At 46.5% G+C, this 17306-nt stretch overlaps 1 protein-coding gene across 1 annotated transcript in view; it reads right to left on the bottom strand.

Annotated features, from left to right (window-relative positions):
* LOC141073500 (uncharacterized) overlaps positions 1-17306 on the bottom strand; it is a 92388-nt gene that overhangs the window by 33300 nt on the left and 41782 nt on the right. The window contains exon 11 of the mRNA XM_073560747.1: positions 10986-11006. Coding sequence (XP_073416848.1) covers positions 10986-11006 — 21 coding nt within the window. The remainder of the gene's footprint in view (positions 1-10985; positions 11007-17306) is intronic.

The following is a 17306-nucleotide window of genomic DNA, read 5'->3' as shown; positions in this document are numbered from 1 at the left end:
ACCTCTCCAGCCAATACTTCTATGGGAGAATTCTTCCTCTCCTCCACCGAAGGGAAGGTTACCCCTACCACCAGCACTTCTTCCTCTGGGCCATCAGGTTCATGCCCTACTTCTGGAGAATGTAACCTGGTTGCCTCTGGTGCCGGCAGTTGTTCCGTGGGTGGGACAACAGATGGCCACAGCACAGAAAATAAAGGAAAGTCTCTTCCAATTATCTCTTCATAATGCAGATTAGTCACAACCCCCACCTTGTGGCACTACCTTCCCGCTGGCGTGTTTATCACCACTAGTGCGGTGGGATAGTGTCACGAGGACCCATCTTGTGTGACACAACCCACAGGCCGGTAACTAAAACAACAAGACATAGCACGTGTAACCGTCCTGTGTGACACGACCCGCAGGCTGGTAACTAAAACAACAAGACACGGGGGAAGGGGAAACAGTTAGAACGGTGGGCCCTGCGATAGGGAATGGGGACGTGGAGACCTCCTGCACTCCCCTGAGTCAGTGTCCCTCACACTCCTAACGTTCCCTATACAGGCTCCTCACCTGTCGCCGAGCCGGAACCTGTCACCCTAGTACACCCTACACCTATCTCTTGCTAGGGAGCTGGGTGGTGCAGGCACTGGCCCCACCGCTGTACAAATACACACCAGGGAAAAATACAAACAGGGAAACACCACTTAGCTCTGTTGCAACAGAGTCCACCACCAGAATGCAGCTTTCCTCCAGAATGGCTGCTACTTCTCCAAGCTTTGTCAGAGCTCCAAGGAACACCTCTCTGTAATTCCTTCCTTCACCAGACTTTACACCAGAGCTTCCCTGAGCTGCGCTCTGTAGTTCCTTCCTTCACCAGTCTTGGTTGGAAATGAGCAATATCACCAACACCTGCTCATAGACCATGAGGCCCTATATAGAAAAAGGGAATGGTCAAATGATCAGGGGCCAAAAGCTGCTATAATCCCAGTGACCACCGGGGGCAAAAGGCAAAGCAAAGAAAACATCGGAACCTTCCTGTTATCTTCCCTGGGAATCCCTCCTTGTAGCTCTTTGGCAGCCCCATACCTTTCTATGAGGTCTATCATCTGCATGCGATTAGTAGGGGATGCCTGCCTGACCCATGTCTGGGGGGAGGGGGGCAAAGCCCTCCAAAACTTATCAGTCACTATGCGGTCCAGCATGGCCGTGGGGGACAACACCTCAGGCTGCAACCACTTTTGTAACAGGTGCATCAGGTCGTAATACTGGGACAGAGCCGGCTTGGAGGGGGTAAACTCCCACTGGTGTACCCGCTGGGCCCGAACTAACACATTTACCCCAAGACGTGCCAGTATCTCACCCTTGACGACCGTGTAGTCCATCCTTTGCTCTAGGGGTAGGTCCTGATATGCTTTCAAAGGTCCTGGGGCCAGAAACGGAGCGATGATTTCTGCCTACTGGTCCCTGGGTAGCTTCTCTCTCTCAGCGACTCCTTCGAACATCTCCAGGTACGCATCCACATCGTCCGACTTCCCCACTTTGGGAACTGCTGTACGAACCGCTTTCCGGACATCATGGATTCCCCGGTTAGTTCCATTTGTCTGCGCTGTCGTGATATGCTGTATCAACTGCTGACTGGTTTCCTGCTGCTGCTGCATAGCCTGCTGTCGCATGGCCTCCTGCTGCTGCATAGCCTGCTGTTGCTGTGTAGCCTGCTGCTGCTGTCGCATGGCCTCTATGAGCGTTTTTACTGTGGCCTCCATTTCTGGAAAGTTCCCCGCCCGGGTCTGTGCCACTCGTTTCACCCAGGGCATAAGCTGTGGTACAAATCAAAAATAAGAAGAACAGCCTGGCCTCACTACGTTTGCCTGCATTCAGTCCACCAATTGTAGGGATTCACTCTGGTAGGAAATGGCAGGGCTGCAGTAACGAGGCAACACACAGGCTTAAAGTCCAATTTCAGTGGTTTAATGTCACGTTACAAACAGCAGATTAACAGGAAGTAAGGTAAAACATAAATATACTCCAACTTGGAGAACCACTGGTCCCAGACTCACCCCTTGCACGGGACTGGCTTAACTAAGTGGCTGCCAGGTCTGCGGCATCCGCCAGGTGCCATTCCCAGGGTTGTTGAGAGTCTTGCTGCTATAGTCCTGCAGCACGGTGATCCTGTATACAAGTTCAGGCTACGTCCAGCCAAGTTCCTGTAACTTCCAGACACACTCACCATGTGCCAAACACCAACCTCCATTACATAGCCCATAACCCCTCCCACAAGTGAGGTAGACATCACGTGGGCTGATCACGTGACCCTGACATCATCGCAGGTCCTGTCTTTAGGGAAAAACCCGGCCAAACATTAATCTGCTGGGAGAAATGTATCTCCCATTCAGTAAAACACCCTTTACTGTACCACAATATTCACTGCCCTTCAAGCACATAGTTCCGGCGTGGAGAGCAGTAAGTATTCCAGCAGCTGTACTCTGCTTGTAAGCAGTGCATGATGTCCCTGCCATGCGCTGCTTACAAGCATAAATCAGCTGCTGGCACAGGAACAAGACACTGCGAGGGAGCGCAGAGATAGTAAGTAAGATGGTTTGTGTTAGGGTTGCGGATCGCACTAAATATAAAATATGAGAAAGTGCAATCGCAAACCGGGGTCCACCGTGCAGAGATGTAACCTGCTGCTAGGTAATGGCGGGTTACCTCACCCAGATTGTATGAGGCGAACCCTGTTACTTCAAAGGGTCGCACTAATATGATATGAGCGCAAGTGATGTGGTCACAGAACTCTGCCCAGAGGCACAGAGTAAGAGTCCTTCTAGACCCACTGGCGCACGGAGCCGCTGCAGCGGCGCTAGAGAGTGACGCTAGGAAAATGCTGTCCCCTGTTAGCTGTCACAGGGTGCAGAGGATAGACTTGTACCGCCCAGAGGTACGGGAGATATGGCGGTAACCTTTGTGCTTAGACTGGAGCACTGTGGCACCTGCCTTGCCACCATGAGGCGCTGACTCAAGCTAAACTACCTTATCACCTATGTATCAAAGGGAAGGATTATTTAATGAGACTGTCACCAGTTTCATGCATCCATCATCATTCACACAAGTCTCAACAAAAGTTTATACTAACGCATGGCTGAGCGGCCATACAAACCATTTATAGCACCGTCCTTCTGGGACCTTCCTGATGGTCCAATCTGAGCTGGAGAAGGACCTGCACATGTGAACTCCGATCTCCAATGAGAGATCGTCCCACAGGCATGCTCAGTAGACCAAAAGGAGGACTTAGTCCCTGGAGTAGTTCGCTGCTGACCAGCATGCTTTGCTATAGCTGGACCAGAGGTGGCAGCAGCAACCAAATCCACAGTGCTAGTCGGAGTAGAGCACCAGGATCGATGAGTCTGCTGAGCAGCCTCCTCTGCAGCCAGAGAGGAATGGGAGACCGCCGAAGGCAATGCTCGGGATTCCTGCTGTGCAGCGACAGGAACCCGACACCTAACAGTTTGTTTTTTTTAAATGCTTTGTGATGGGCCAATGCATACAAGGATAGGGATAAGGAGCCATGCATACAATGATAGGGATGATGAACCATGAAGACCAGGATAGGGATGAGGAGCCACGAATACAAAGATAGAGATGAGAAGCCATGCATACCAGGATAGAGATGAGGAGCCATGCAGACCAGGATGGGGAGGAAGAGCCATGCATACAGGGATGGGGAGGAAGAGCCATGCATACAAGAATAGGGATGATAAGACATGCATACAGGGATGGGATGAAGAGCCATGCATACAAGGATAGGGATGAAGAGAAATGCAGACCAGAATTGGGATGAAGAGCCATGTACACCAGGATGGGGATGAGGAGCCATGCATACCAGGATAGAGATGAGGAGCCATGCATACAGGGATGGGGATGAAGAGCCATGCATACAAAGATAGGGATGAGAAGCCATGCATACAAGGATATGGATGAGGAGCCATGCATACAAGGATAGGGATGAAGAGCCATGTATACAAGGATAGGGATGAAGAGCCAGGCAAACAATGATAGGGAGGAGGAACCATTCATACAAGGACAGAGATGAAGAGCCATGCATACAAGGATAGGGAGGAGGAGCCATGCATGCAAGGATGTGGATGAGGAGCCATGCATACAAGGATAGGGATGAAGAGCCATGCAACCAGGATAGGGATGAGGAGCTATGCACACCAGGATACTGATGAGGAGCCATGCACACCAGGATAGAGATGAGGAGTCATGCAGACCAGGATAGGGATGAGGAACCATGCACACCAGGATAGGGATGAGGAACCATGCACACCAGGATAGGGATGAGGAACCATGCACACCAGGATTGGGATGAGGAGCCATGCATACCAGGATAAAGGTGAGGAGGCATGCATACTGGGATAGTGATGAGGGGACAATGCATACCCGGCTTATATTCGAGTAAATATGTTTTCCCATTTTTTTTTCGTAAAATTAGGTGCCTCGTCTTATACTCGGGTCGGCTTATACTCGAGCATATACGGTATGTGTAATTGTGGTAGTGTGGAAATCCCTTTTCAATTAAAACATTATTGCAAAATATGCCTGTCTAGAAATCTGAAAACTGAATTTGTTCTGGTACTCAATTATACCTGCAACGTGCTTACATGTTATCATGTCACTATGCAAACAATGTTGCATGTACACATGTGAACTTTGGCTCTTCAGTGCCCCTTAAACACCAGTCGAGTACACGCAAGTCAATCAGTGCTCGTTTATTGGTTTGCTTTGAGAGCCTTATGACACAGATGAGAACAGAATGATAATCAGTACTATCGTTGTGTCCCCTTACAGAATCATGTAATTGGCATGTTTTCCCCTGTTTATGTGCAGCGATGAGCTGCTCATGTCAGTAATTCGGTTTGCCCGCATTAACCATCTAATCACCCGACAAACAAGATTTTTCTAGTTCACGGCGTGATCCCAAGTAGGTTTACATGGGGTAACAATTAGGAACAAACATTCTTATGAATGCTCATTTAGCACTTATCTACTATTCTAAATCCACTATAAGAATAGCCATATAAAGTCAATAGGGCAGATTTGATAAGTTTTGGTCCACAAAGATTCTGACATGCTTTGTACAACATACAGTACACTGACAAGCAAAAGGGCAACAATATTTTTAACTTTTGGTTTTCAGTTTCTATATCTCATCATTCACTACTGCTTCTAACGTGAGACTATCATCATTTCATAGACAATCATCTTGGCCATCTCATACATAAATTTGATTTGCAACGATTTTGCATATGATTGATATGTGTTTAGACAGTTTTTGCTTTATGCTAGATAAAGGGGTGTTGGTTAGCAGGAAAGAGAGTGTAGCTTGAGATCACAACATCCTGCAATACAATTTTGCTATAAATTTCTAGCACAAAGTAAGCCAAGCAACAGGTGGTGTAAACTCCGACAAGACAGCCTAAAGATGCACCAAAATGTAATATTCACCATGAACTTTTGTCATAAATATGGCACACTTAAAGACTATCTAGTCTGAATTACACAGACTAAAAGCTACACAGTTCTGGTAAATCTGCCCTAGTATCTAGTATCTATGCAGTACAAGAAGATATCACCTGGTACAGCAGTCACATTAACCGCATTCCTTCAAAGTCATATTTCTTTTTTACTTTTAGTTTTTTGTCCCATCTTCCTGGACTTATTCTTTTTTTCTGTCAGTGTATAGTAACTGTATGTAGGTATGTGAACTTGATTTTTGCTGGACGATTATAAAACATATTGTATGCCACTTCTTATGAAGAGGTTCACTGAGATAGTATTTGAAAGTTAATGTGGAACCATTTAACAATTACTATTGAGCGAATTTCGACAGAATGAAAACAAGGTCATCTCACACACTCTGAATGCTCTATAACTTTGTGTAAAACACTGGTGCAAGCAAATTTGCATAGAATAGTTTACTTTTATTAAAAAAAAATATCTTTTTGGAAATACTACTTACAGCATTGGCAGTGAATACTGAAAACCAAGCCAACTGGACAATCTTGCTTATAGGTGAGACCTTTCCAGCAGTTCCAAAAGGCGTCTCTTTTTCCTGCCACAGGGTACAAGCCACTGGCTTTTCCTATGCAAAATCCACTGCCTTCAGAGCTTTTAGAAGAATGGCTATCACTACCCTTTGAATGGTCCTTAGATTCATTGCTCTTTGTGTGGTCTGTAGAATCATTGCTTTTTGGATGCCCATTAGAGCCACTATTCGTATTTCGCTTTGGATTGTCAAAATGAGCACTTCTTGGATGACGTCCAGAATCATTAGCTTTTGAGGGCTCTTTATTGCTGCTCATGTGATTGTCACAACTGCTGCTCTTTGGTTGACTGGGATCGCTACTCGTTTTATTGCAATCTGGGAAATAAAAAGTTCATTTACATTATTTTTAAATAATATAAAGTTTCCTACATTTTTTTGGGATACGTTTGCGAGTAATGCGTGAAGATTAGAGTTGAGTGAAACGGGTCGGCCAAATTCAGAATCCGCCGACTTTGGCTAAAGTCAGGTTTTGCCGATCGAAACCCGACCATAGCGTGAGGTTGGCCATGAGGTCGCCGACCCGCACGCCAAAGTCGCGTTACCCACAATGCTTCCAGTGCCTTTTCTCATCCAATCATCAAGGATGCACACTGTGGGCAATGCGATTACATAAGCAGCGGCCCCCACCATGTTAGAGAAGGGCATTGAAGTGATTGGCTGGCTTTGTGTGGCGTCACAGTGCCTATAAAAGGCCGTGACCGCCAAACGCCATCTTACTTCTGCCGATCTTAGCATAGGGAGAGGTTGCTGCTGCTCGTTCTCAATAGGGAGAGTGTTTAGGCAGGCCAAAAAAAAAAATTGCTTCTGCTGATAGCGAATTTCACTGTACAACACAACAGTATAGTGTGCAGTGACAGGGGAGGATATATTTGTGTGCAGCAGCTCTGTTGGTTATTAGGCTGCCTTATAAGGCTACCTGATAGCTGCATTGCTGTTTGCACACTGCTGTGCAGAGTGCTTTTTTAAAAGCAAAAATATTTGTATTCCTTTTTTTCTGCACAGTTACCAATCCTTCATTTTTTCACACTTTTGTGTGCAGCAGCGCTGGTGGTTATTAGGCTGTCTTTTAAGGCTCCCTGATAGCTGCACTGCTGTTTGCACACTGCTGTGCAGACTGCTTTTTTAAAAGCAAAAATCCTTTTATTCCTTTTTTTCTGCACAGTAGATACTGAGCGTAAATTTTTTCACACACCGTATAGAGGTGTACGCTCCTCACACACTACCGTGTACCGGCTGGTATCACGGACAAATACATGCTATATGTGTGTGACTTCGTAAAAAAATACACGGAGATTAACATTTTTCCGTATATACACCGTATAGAGGTGTCTGATTATCAAACAGTATCGGATATCTGGTGTTCTTATTACGGTCACATCTACACAGAGTCAGTGTGTGTGTGACACTCCATAAATATATATACGGACATTTCCATTTCTCTGTACACCGTATTGAGCTGTCCGATTATCAAACAGTTCTTATTATGGTCACATCTACACAGAGTCAGCGTGTGTGTGTGACACTCCATAAATACATAAACGGACATTTCCATTTCTTTATACACCGTATTGAGCAGTCCGATTCCCAAACAGTATCGGATATCTGTTGTTCTTACTACGGTCACATCTACACAGAGTCAGCGTGTGTCTGTGAGACTCTGTAAATACATATACGGACATTTCCATTTCTCCATACACCGTATTGAGCTGTCCGATTATCAAACAGTATCGGATGTCTGGTGTTCTTATTACGGTCACATCTACACAGAGTCAGCGTGTGTGTGACATTCCGTAAATACATATACGGAGATTGACAGTTTCACCAACAACGTATACAGCTGTACACCTCTGATACAGTACCGTATATCTGCTTGTTGGATTACAGTGAAATACATACTGGGTGAGCGTCTGTGACTCACAAAATATATACGGAGATTTCACTTCTTACATACACCTTACACAGCTGTACGCTACTCATACAGTACCATTTCTCTGCTGATATTTTTGGTACATTTTCCCAAACATGAGGAAGTCTGGTGGAAGAGGCCACGGACGTGGGCGGGGGGGCGCAGCTGGTACTGATGGTGGAGGTGGTGGTGGTGCATCAGCTGCTTCTGGCAAAAGCACAATAGCAGCTAAGGCAGGAGGTGTTGAGCCTGCGTCATCTAATGGCACAAGAAGGCCTTTAAGGTTCCCTTTTCTGGGAGTAGGTAAACCGCTTTTAAAGCCGGAGCATCAGGAACAGGTTTTGGATTACATTGCTGAAACAGCCTCCAGCTCTATTGCCTCCTATTCTGAAGTTACAAAAATTGCAAGCACAGAGTTGTCAGTGCAGGCCTCTGTTCAGGAACAACACCTTTTGTTGTGTCTTTCACCCACACCAAAAGTGAAGAATGCTGCAGCACACACTTCAGATTACTCCATGGAGCTCTTTTCACATACCATTCCTGGGTTATCAGGTCAAATCCTGAATTCCCCAGTCCAAGATGAATCTGACATGGAGTGCACTGATGCACAGCCACTGCTAGATGAATCTGCTGGTACATTCACCCACAGCACTACATTGCCTTCGCAGTCTACTGAGCCCAAATCAGACCCTGATGAAACTCAGGTGCCCCTTCCCGCATACTATGCCACCTTACACGATGACACAGAGGAAGGTACAGAGGAAGGTGCAGGTGACATTGAAGACGAGGTCATGGATGACCCAGTTGTTGACCCGGATTGGCATCCATTGGGGGAAGAGGGTGCTGGTGACAATAGGTCAGAACAGGAGAAGGATACGCAGCAGGCATCTTCATCACAGCAGCGGTTATCCTGCAGGCCAGTAGCTGTCAAAAATCTTTTCAAGAAAACTAAAAGAGTTGCAGGACAGCTTGGCCTGACGGTCAAATTAGCACAGCTGCAAGCACTGAAAATTTGTACCATAGCAGGAAGAGTGCAGTGTGGCACTTTTTTGAACAAAATTCTACTGATGACGCAAAGGTTATCTGTAAGAAGTGCCGAAGAACCTTTAGCAGAGGGAAAAATCTAAGAAATTTGCATACCAGTTGCATGCTTAGACATTTAACCAACATGTACTTGCAAGTGTGGACGGACTACAAAAGCTCAGGTAGCACATGTGCACCTGCTCCGACTGTAGTTAGCCGGCAACGCTTCATCGCTTCCCCCACTGTAAGGCCACCGCTAAGCACACCACCATCAAGAAATGTTGAGGTGTCGTTGCTAGGCCAAACCAGTCAGGCAATCACAATATTTTCACGAGGAAACACTGAATCTAGGCCTTCACCACCCTCATCATCACCAACCCCTTCTCAGTCCGTCATGTCCAATGCTAGTTACCCCATATGCAGCTCTCAAGTCCAGCTCACCCTACCAGACACTCTGAGTAGGACAAGAAAGTACTCATCCTCTCATCCGCGTACACTGGCTTTGAACGCCTACATTGCCAAACTGATCTCATTAGATATGTTGCCCTTCCGTTTGGTAGAAAGCAAAGCTTTCCGAGAGCTCATGGCCTACGCTGTCCCACGCTATGACCTACCCAGTCGGCACTTCTTTTCTCGAAAAGCCATCCCTGACCTCCACCGGCATGTGAAAGACCACATTGTCCATGCACTAAAACAATCAGTGAGTGGAAAGATGCATGGACCAGTAGGCATGGCCAGGGCCGTTATGTGTCCATCACTGCGCACAGGGTTAATGTGGTGGATGCAGGCTCCACAGGGGACAGCGACGGTGGAACAGTGCTGCCTAGCCCACGGTATAGGAAACAGTTGGCTGTAGGTGTACGACCCTCCTCCTCCTCCAGAAGCAAAAGCTCATCGACAGAGCACAGTCGCACGAGCACTCCATCCACATCTGTCAGTGTTGCACACAAGGTGTCCCACTATCAAACAGCTAGTGGTAAGCGGCAGCAGGCTGTTTTAAAAATGATGTCTTTGGGCGACAGTAGACACACCGTGGAGGTACTGGCCAAGTATTTGCATCGACAAACTGAGTCATGGCTGGGCAGTCTACATCTTGAGCCAGGCAAGGTAGTCAGTGATAATGGGTGGAATTTTGTGGCAGCCATAGCCCTTTCAAAACTCACACACATACCTTGCCTGGCTCACACCTTCAACCTGGTGGTGCAGTGCTTCCTAAGTAATTATCCAGAGTTAACAGCCCTGCTCCATAAGGTGCGAAGACTGTGCTCACACATTCGTCGCTCAAACGTCCACTCCAGTCGTATGCAGAAGCTGCAGCAATCACTCAACCTCCCCAAGCACTGCCTAATCATAGACGTTGCTACAAGATGGAACTCCACCATGCACATGGTTGAGAGGCTGTGCTAACAGAGGCAGGCTGTAATGCATTTGTGGGAGGATAAACGGGCAGGCAGTTTAAGGGCAGACATGGAATTGTCGGGTGTGCAGTGGTCATAGCTGAAAGACCTCTGTAAAGTCCTTCAGTGTTTTGAGGAATGCACACGGCTGGTAAGCGCATCATAAGCATGAGCATACCACTTATGCATCTGCTCATGCAAACTTTGACGCACATCAAGGATCAGACGTCTGCAGCAACAGGAGGAGGAGGGAATCCTTGATGACAGTCAGTCATTGTCTGGTCAGGGAACTGTTGTGGACGAGGTGGAGGAAGAAGAGGAAGATGATGAGGAGGATGAGGGGGATGATTATTTTGGGGAGGAGGATGCTTCTCAGGGGGCAAGAGAACATGTGGGCGTGCCAAGGTCAGGTACAGGGTTTGTGCGTGACTGGAGGGATGTGGATTTGCCAGAAAGTGCTCCTCCAACCACCACTGCCAGTGAAGCATTGACACCTGGAACATTGGCCCACATGTGTGACTATGCCTTGCAGATCCTAAAAAGGGACCCCCGCATTGCCAAAATGATGAGGGATGACGACTACTGGCTGGCCAGCATCCTCAATCCACGCTATAAAGGCAAATTACACAACATCATGCCACAGGAGAACCTAGAGCTAATATTGGCTAACAAACAAGCAACTCTGGTAAACAGGTTGTTTGAGGCATTCCCAGCACACAGCAGTGGAGCTGGTTCTCCCACGAGCCGTAGTGGGCAAAATGGAAGAGGTGTTCGTGGTGCACACAGCCAAACTGGTGTTGGAGACAGGGGCTTCCTGACCATGTTGTGGTCTGATTTCTCAAGTCCCGCGCACACGACAGCTAATACAGAATCGATTGCAAGTGACAGGAGACAGCAGTTGTCAACTATGGTTACAAACTACTTCTCCTCCCGTATCGAGGTTCTCCCTCACAGGTCTTTCCCTTTTGATTATTGGGCCTCAAAACTGGACACCTGGCCTGAATCGGCACAATATGCCTTACAGGAGCACGCTTGCCCTGCTGGTAGTGTGCTATCTGAAAGAGTCTTCAGTGCTGCTGGATCAATCCTGACAGAAAAAAGGACCTGTCTGTTGACCCAAAATGTTGATGATCTAACGTTCATTAAAATGAACCATGCATGGGTTTCAAAAGATTTTGCTGCAACCTCCCCTGATAACACATAGGTTGCCAGAAAAAAGGCTCGCTTTTGTCCTCCACTTCCTCTGACTTCTCCAATTCCTCTATTTGCAGCAGCTGAAAGTCCAGCCTACACATCAACATATGCCATTTTTTAAACCACCCGAAATGGGTTGCCCCCCACTCCAGGCTCAGGGTCAACACCTGCCGCACCCAGGCAAGTGCTGTTGCCCTGAACAGGTGTGTGGCCCCACCCTTTGGCCAACGGGACTGGCACAGGGCCTCTCATAGTACAATAAAGTGTCTCTGATGGTGGGGGTACCCACTCGCCATCAGACACACTGGCGTACTATGAGGGGCCCTGTGCCAGTACCGGCACCCACGAGTGGGTCCCCCCTGCTTGCTCAGGGACACAGCACTTTCAATACTTACCTCTCCATGCTCCACTGCTGTGTAGTCTGGACAGTTAAATCCATCACAGAGACGGCCATTACAAATTTGGTGTACTGATCGATCATGGTTAAGATGTAGCTATGTCCTGTCCTGCTGGCCTCTACCTTCAGATTACCAATGGCTACCATTTGTAATGGACGTCAACTCCCAATCGGATGCAGTAGTGCTTTATTATCACCTTTCACATTTTTCATAGTCACAGACGTGTGACATTACTGCCACCATTTTTCAATGTCTCCTCTCATGGCAATCCAATAGAATCCCCTACAGCCTGTGGCTTGTGTGTTTTGCACTCCAAAGTGACCTGACAGATCATGATAGGCAGTGAGGACCATGTCTACAGCTCTCCCTGTTTTCACAATTTGATGGAGACGAGTTACGGTGATGGGATCGACACTACTGTTATACAGCAACCCTTTCTTCACTAATTTGCGTTTTAGCTGTATCCACAGTTAAAGTTATTGAGGGTCAGCATCGCCTCTGCGAATTCTCCTGGGAGGTTTTCCCGTGATTACTAATTCAAAAACATCTAAAATCACTCGACTATACGTCTATACTTTTATCCATCTACCTTCCTCTAACGGAGAGTCTGGACTGGCAGACTGACACTGAAATATAAACGAAGATTTCAAAGTACTCCAACACTGTATACTGGTGTACGTTTCGAATACATTTCTCTTTTTCTCATTTTTATATTCGGGTGTAATCCATACTGAGCCTGTGAGAGTTTGTGTCTTACTCTGGTAAAATATAAGGAGATTTAAAATGACACCAACACTGTATGCAGCTGAACGATTGTAAAACATTACCCTTTTTCAAGTTTTTATATTCTTGTGTAATCCATACTGAGCCTGTGAGAGGCTGTGTTACTTTTGAAATATATATGGAGATCGCCAAATGACCCCAACACTGTATACAGCAGTACGCTTGGGATCCATTCCCCTTTTACTGCTTTTTATATTGTTGTGTAATCCATACTGGGCCTCAGAGCGTCTGTGTCTGCCTCCTGAAATAAATACGGAGATTTTGAATGTTGAAACTATACTATATATACCTTGGATCTGGTGATATTGTACCCTTTTTCTACTTTTTAGATTGTTGTCGAATCCATACTGGCCATGACAGCGTCTGTCTGTCTCCTCAAATATATACGTAGATTTATAATGTTGAAACTATACAATATATCCCTGTTATCTGGTGTTAAAATGAAACGCTACGCAGGGCCGGGGGTTACTCAGTACCGGGCCTTTCAGGCTCTTTTAAGTGGGAAGTATGTCACGGTGATGATTGGGACCCGGTCCGTGGCCCTGGGTGTCCAATAAAGAAGATGACAGTTCAGATGAGGGTGAATATGGCATGATAATTAATTTGGAAAAGGGGGACCGTGACGTCACCCATGGTACTCTGCTAGGGTAGCCAACGCTGCAATGCAGATCCTCTGGGCCGGTGTTAAAGCAGCCAAGATGATGAAGCTCTCCACGGGCAGAGCTCTATCCCAAGGCATGGTGTTTGTAAACCATTGACTGTGATGGTGAGTGTAGCGTGTGTAGCAGGCGAGTTGTAAAAGCCACCAGGGACATGGTTGGGTGCAGTTTCTGAGTTTTTCCTCAAAAGTTTTGTGCACAAGATGACCCAATTGGTACTGTGTCATCCGAGGGAGGGGTCCGGCAAACTCCAAGGTAGATCAGGAACACCTGTTCAAGACTTCTCCTTGTGTATCCTTTCTAGGCTGTGTCTCTGCGCTGATCTCTCCCTTCCTTCCTACTGTAGGCCTTTGCAAACAGTGTCCCAAGCCGGCATCCACGGATCACACCAGGCGACGTGGGTCAGGCTCCGGGGTCCTTTATTCCAACTGCTGTCTTTTTGAGTATTGAATGCGGCACTTAAAGTTACCTCAGCCTCCGTCTTTCTAGCTGAGCCCTGTATTTCTCCACTACCTTCAGGAGCCACCTTCCCCAATGAGGCCTGGTCCTTCCTTCTCCAGAAACGGGCTTCACAGGTGGCTTATTGCACTTCCCATGCTCCAAGGACCCCTTCCTTCCAGTCTAGGAGCTTGGACAAGATTTTTCTCTCTTCTCTGACCCTCAGCCCTCTCACAGCAATCCTGCTCTTACTCTGTCCTGTCACCGACTGACAACTCTCTAGAAAGATCCATTTACCTCAGACTAGCTCCACCCATCAACTGTCAGCTTGCTCTCTCTGATTGGATGCTCACAATCACTCCACTACCTAACCTCATCCCACTGTACCTACCTTCCACACTAACCCCCAACACCCTTTCCTAGTCAGTCTGGGATGAGGCCATCCTCCCGCCGGGTACACCCAGAAAGCACTGACTAACTAGAGTGTGTTGCGTGCAGGGTTAGGAGTCCTGAGTGGTGATCCCTCCTTACCTGAGAGTGGGATACCACACCTTTGGATGAGGTGCAGTACCTGTATGGCAACCGTACCCTCAGGGGCGCCATAGTATGCTTTCTCAACTTTCTATATTGTTGTCGGATCCATACTGGGCCTGAGAGCGTCTGTGTTTGCCTCCTTAAATGTATACGGAGATTCAGTATGTTTAAACGATACTATATATACAGTCATGGCCAAAAGTATTGACACCCCTGCAATTCTGTCAGATAATACTCAGTTTCTTCCTGAAAATGATTGCAAACACAAATTCTTTGGTATTATTATCTTCATTTAATTTGTCTTAAATGAAAAAACACAAAAAGAATTGTCCTAAAGCCAAATTGGATATAATTCCACACCAAACATAAAAAAGAGGGTGGACAAAAGTATTGGCACTGTTCGAAAAATCATGTGATGCTTCTCTAATTTGTGTAATTAACAGCACCTATAACTTACCTGTGGCACCTAACAGGTGTTGGCAATAACTAAATCACACTTGCAGCCAGTTGACATGGATTAAAGTTGACTCAACCTCTGTCCTGTGTCCTTGTGTGTACCACATTGAGCATGGAGAAAAGAAAGAAGACCAAAGAACTGTCTGAGGACTTGAGAAACCAAATTGTGAGGAAGCATGAGCAATCTCAAGGCTACAAGTCCATCTCCAAAGACCTGAATGTTCCTGTGTCTACCGTGCACAGTGTTATCAAGAAGTTTAAAGCCCATGGCACTGTGGCTAACCTCCCTAGATGTGGACGGAAAAGAAAAATTGACAAGAGATTTCAATGCAAGATTGTGCGGATGTTGGATAAAGAACCTCCACTAACATCCAAACAAGTTCAAGCTGCCCTGCAGTCCAAAGGTACAACGGTGTCAACCCGTACTATCCGTCGGCATCTGAATGAAAAGGGACTGTATGGTAGGAGACCCAGGAAGACTCCACTTCTTACCCCGAGACATAAAAAAGCCAGGCTGGAGTTTGCCAAAACTTACCTGAAAATGCCTAAAACATTTTGGAAGAATGTTCTCTGGTCAGATGAGACAAAAGTAGAGCTTTTAGGGCAAAAGCATCAACATAGAGTTTACAGGAGAAAAAAGAGGCATTCAAAGAAAAGTACACAGTCCCTACAGTCAAACATGGCGGAGGTTCCCTGATGTTTTGGGGTTGCTTTGCTGCCTCTGGCACTAGACTGCTTGACCGTGTGCTTGGCATTATGAAGTCAGAAGACTACCAACAAATTTTGCAGCATAATATAGGGCCCAGTGTGAGAAAGCTGGGTCTACCTCAGAGGTCATGGGTCTTCCAGCAGGACAATAACCCAAAACACACTTCAAAAAGCACTAGAAAATGGTTTGAGAGAAAGCACTGGAGACTTCTAAGGTTGCCAGCAATGAGTCCAGACCTGAATCCCAGAGAACACCTGTGGAGAGATCTAAAAATGGCAGTTTGGAGAAGGCACCCTTCAAATATCAGGGACCTGGAGTAGTTTGCCAAAGAAGAATGGTCTAAAATTCCAGCAGAGCATTGTAAGAAACTCATTGATGGTTACCGGAAGCAGTTGGTCGCAGTTATTTTGGCTAAAGGTTGTGCAACCAAGTATTAGGCTGAGGGTGACAATACTTTTGTCCGGCCCATTTTTGGAGTTTTGTGTGAAATGATCAATGTTTTGCTTTTTGCTTCATTCTCTTTTGTGTTTTTTCATTTAAGACAAATTAAATGAAGATAATAATACCAAAGAATTTGTGTTTGCAATCATTTTCAGGAAGAAACTGAATATTATCTGACAGAATTGCAGGGGTGTCAATACTTTTGGCCATGACTGTACCTTGCATCTAGTGATACTGTACCCTTTTGCAAATTTTTATATTATTGTCTAATCCATACTGAGCCTGTGACCATCTGTGTCTGACTCATGAAATATATACGGAGATTTACAATTATCCCTAGACTGTATAGAGCTGTCCGCTTCTGAAACAGTACCATATATCTGCTGGTATTTTTAGTCCATTTTCACAAAAATTATTACGTATGGTGGACGTGGGTGTGGGGGGGCCAGCTGGTACTGATGGTGGTGGTGGTGCATCTGCTGGTATTGCCAAAAGCACAATAGCAGCTAAGCCAGGAGGTGTTGAGCCTGCATAATCACCTGGCACAAAAAGGCCTTTAAGGCTCCCTTTTCTGGGAGTAGGTAAACTGCTTTTAAAGCTGGAGCATCAGGAACTGGTTTTGCCTTACATTGCCGAAAAAGCCTCCAGCTCTATCGTTTCCTCTTCTGAAGTTTAAAAAAATGCAAGTACTGAGTCGTCATTGCAGGCTTCTGGTCAGGAACCACCCCTTTTCTTGTCTCCTTCACCCCCACTAAAAGTGAAGGATGCGGCAGCCCACACTTCAGATTACTCCATGGAGCTCGTTTCACAGGCCATGCCTGTGTTATCAAGTATGCAAATAAAGTCCGTGGAGCTTCATTTAAGAGTCTCAAACACGGGACTAGCCAGATCTTCCTTCCATTGCTCCCACCTAGCCAGAATCCTACTCCACACTGATGAGGGGCAACACCCCGAAACAGCTGTCTGTGGATGGATACCTGGCCTTGGTATTTCCCTTGTCATATCTGTAAACTCGTAAAGAGCTGGATATTGACTTAAAGGGCCACTTAATATGGTGGTAATGGTGGTTTCCGAAAGGATCCGCCCCTTGGCTGGGTCCTTCCCTGGAGGAAGATCTGGCTAGTCCTGAGTTTGAGACTCTTAAATGAGGCTCCACGGACTTTATTTGCATATTTGTATTTCCCAGGGAGCATTGCACCTAGGATTTCACTGATTGAGCGCCTTTGCTGGCTGCCACAGTGTTTTCTTTGACTGGTCTCCCTGAGGTCAGTGATTGTTTCGTGATG

The sequence above is a fragment of the Dendrobates tinctorius genome, unplaced genomic scaffold (genome assembly GCF_039654945.1).
Source record: "Dendrobates tinctorius isolate UK_male_01 unplaced genomic scaffold, ASM3965494v1 ptg000304l, whole genome shotgun sequence".
NCBI classification, from domain to species: domain Eukaryota; kingdom Metazoa; phylum Chordata; class Amphibia; order Anura; family Dendrobatidae; genus Dendrobates; species Dendrobates tinctorius.
The sequence above is the reverse complement of the archived record's forward strand: the minus strand, read 5'-3'. Positions and strand labels throughout refer to the sequence as shown.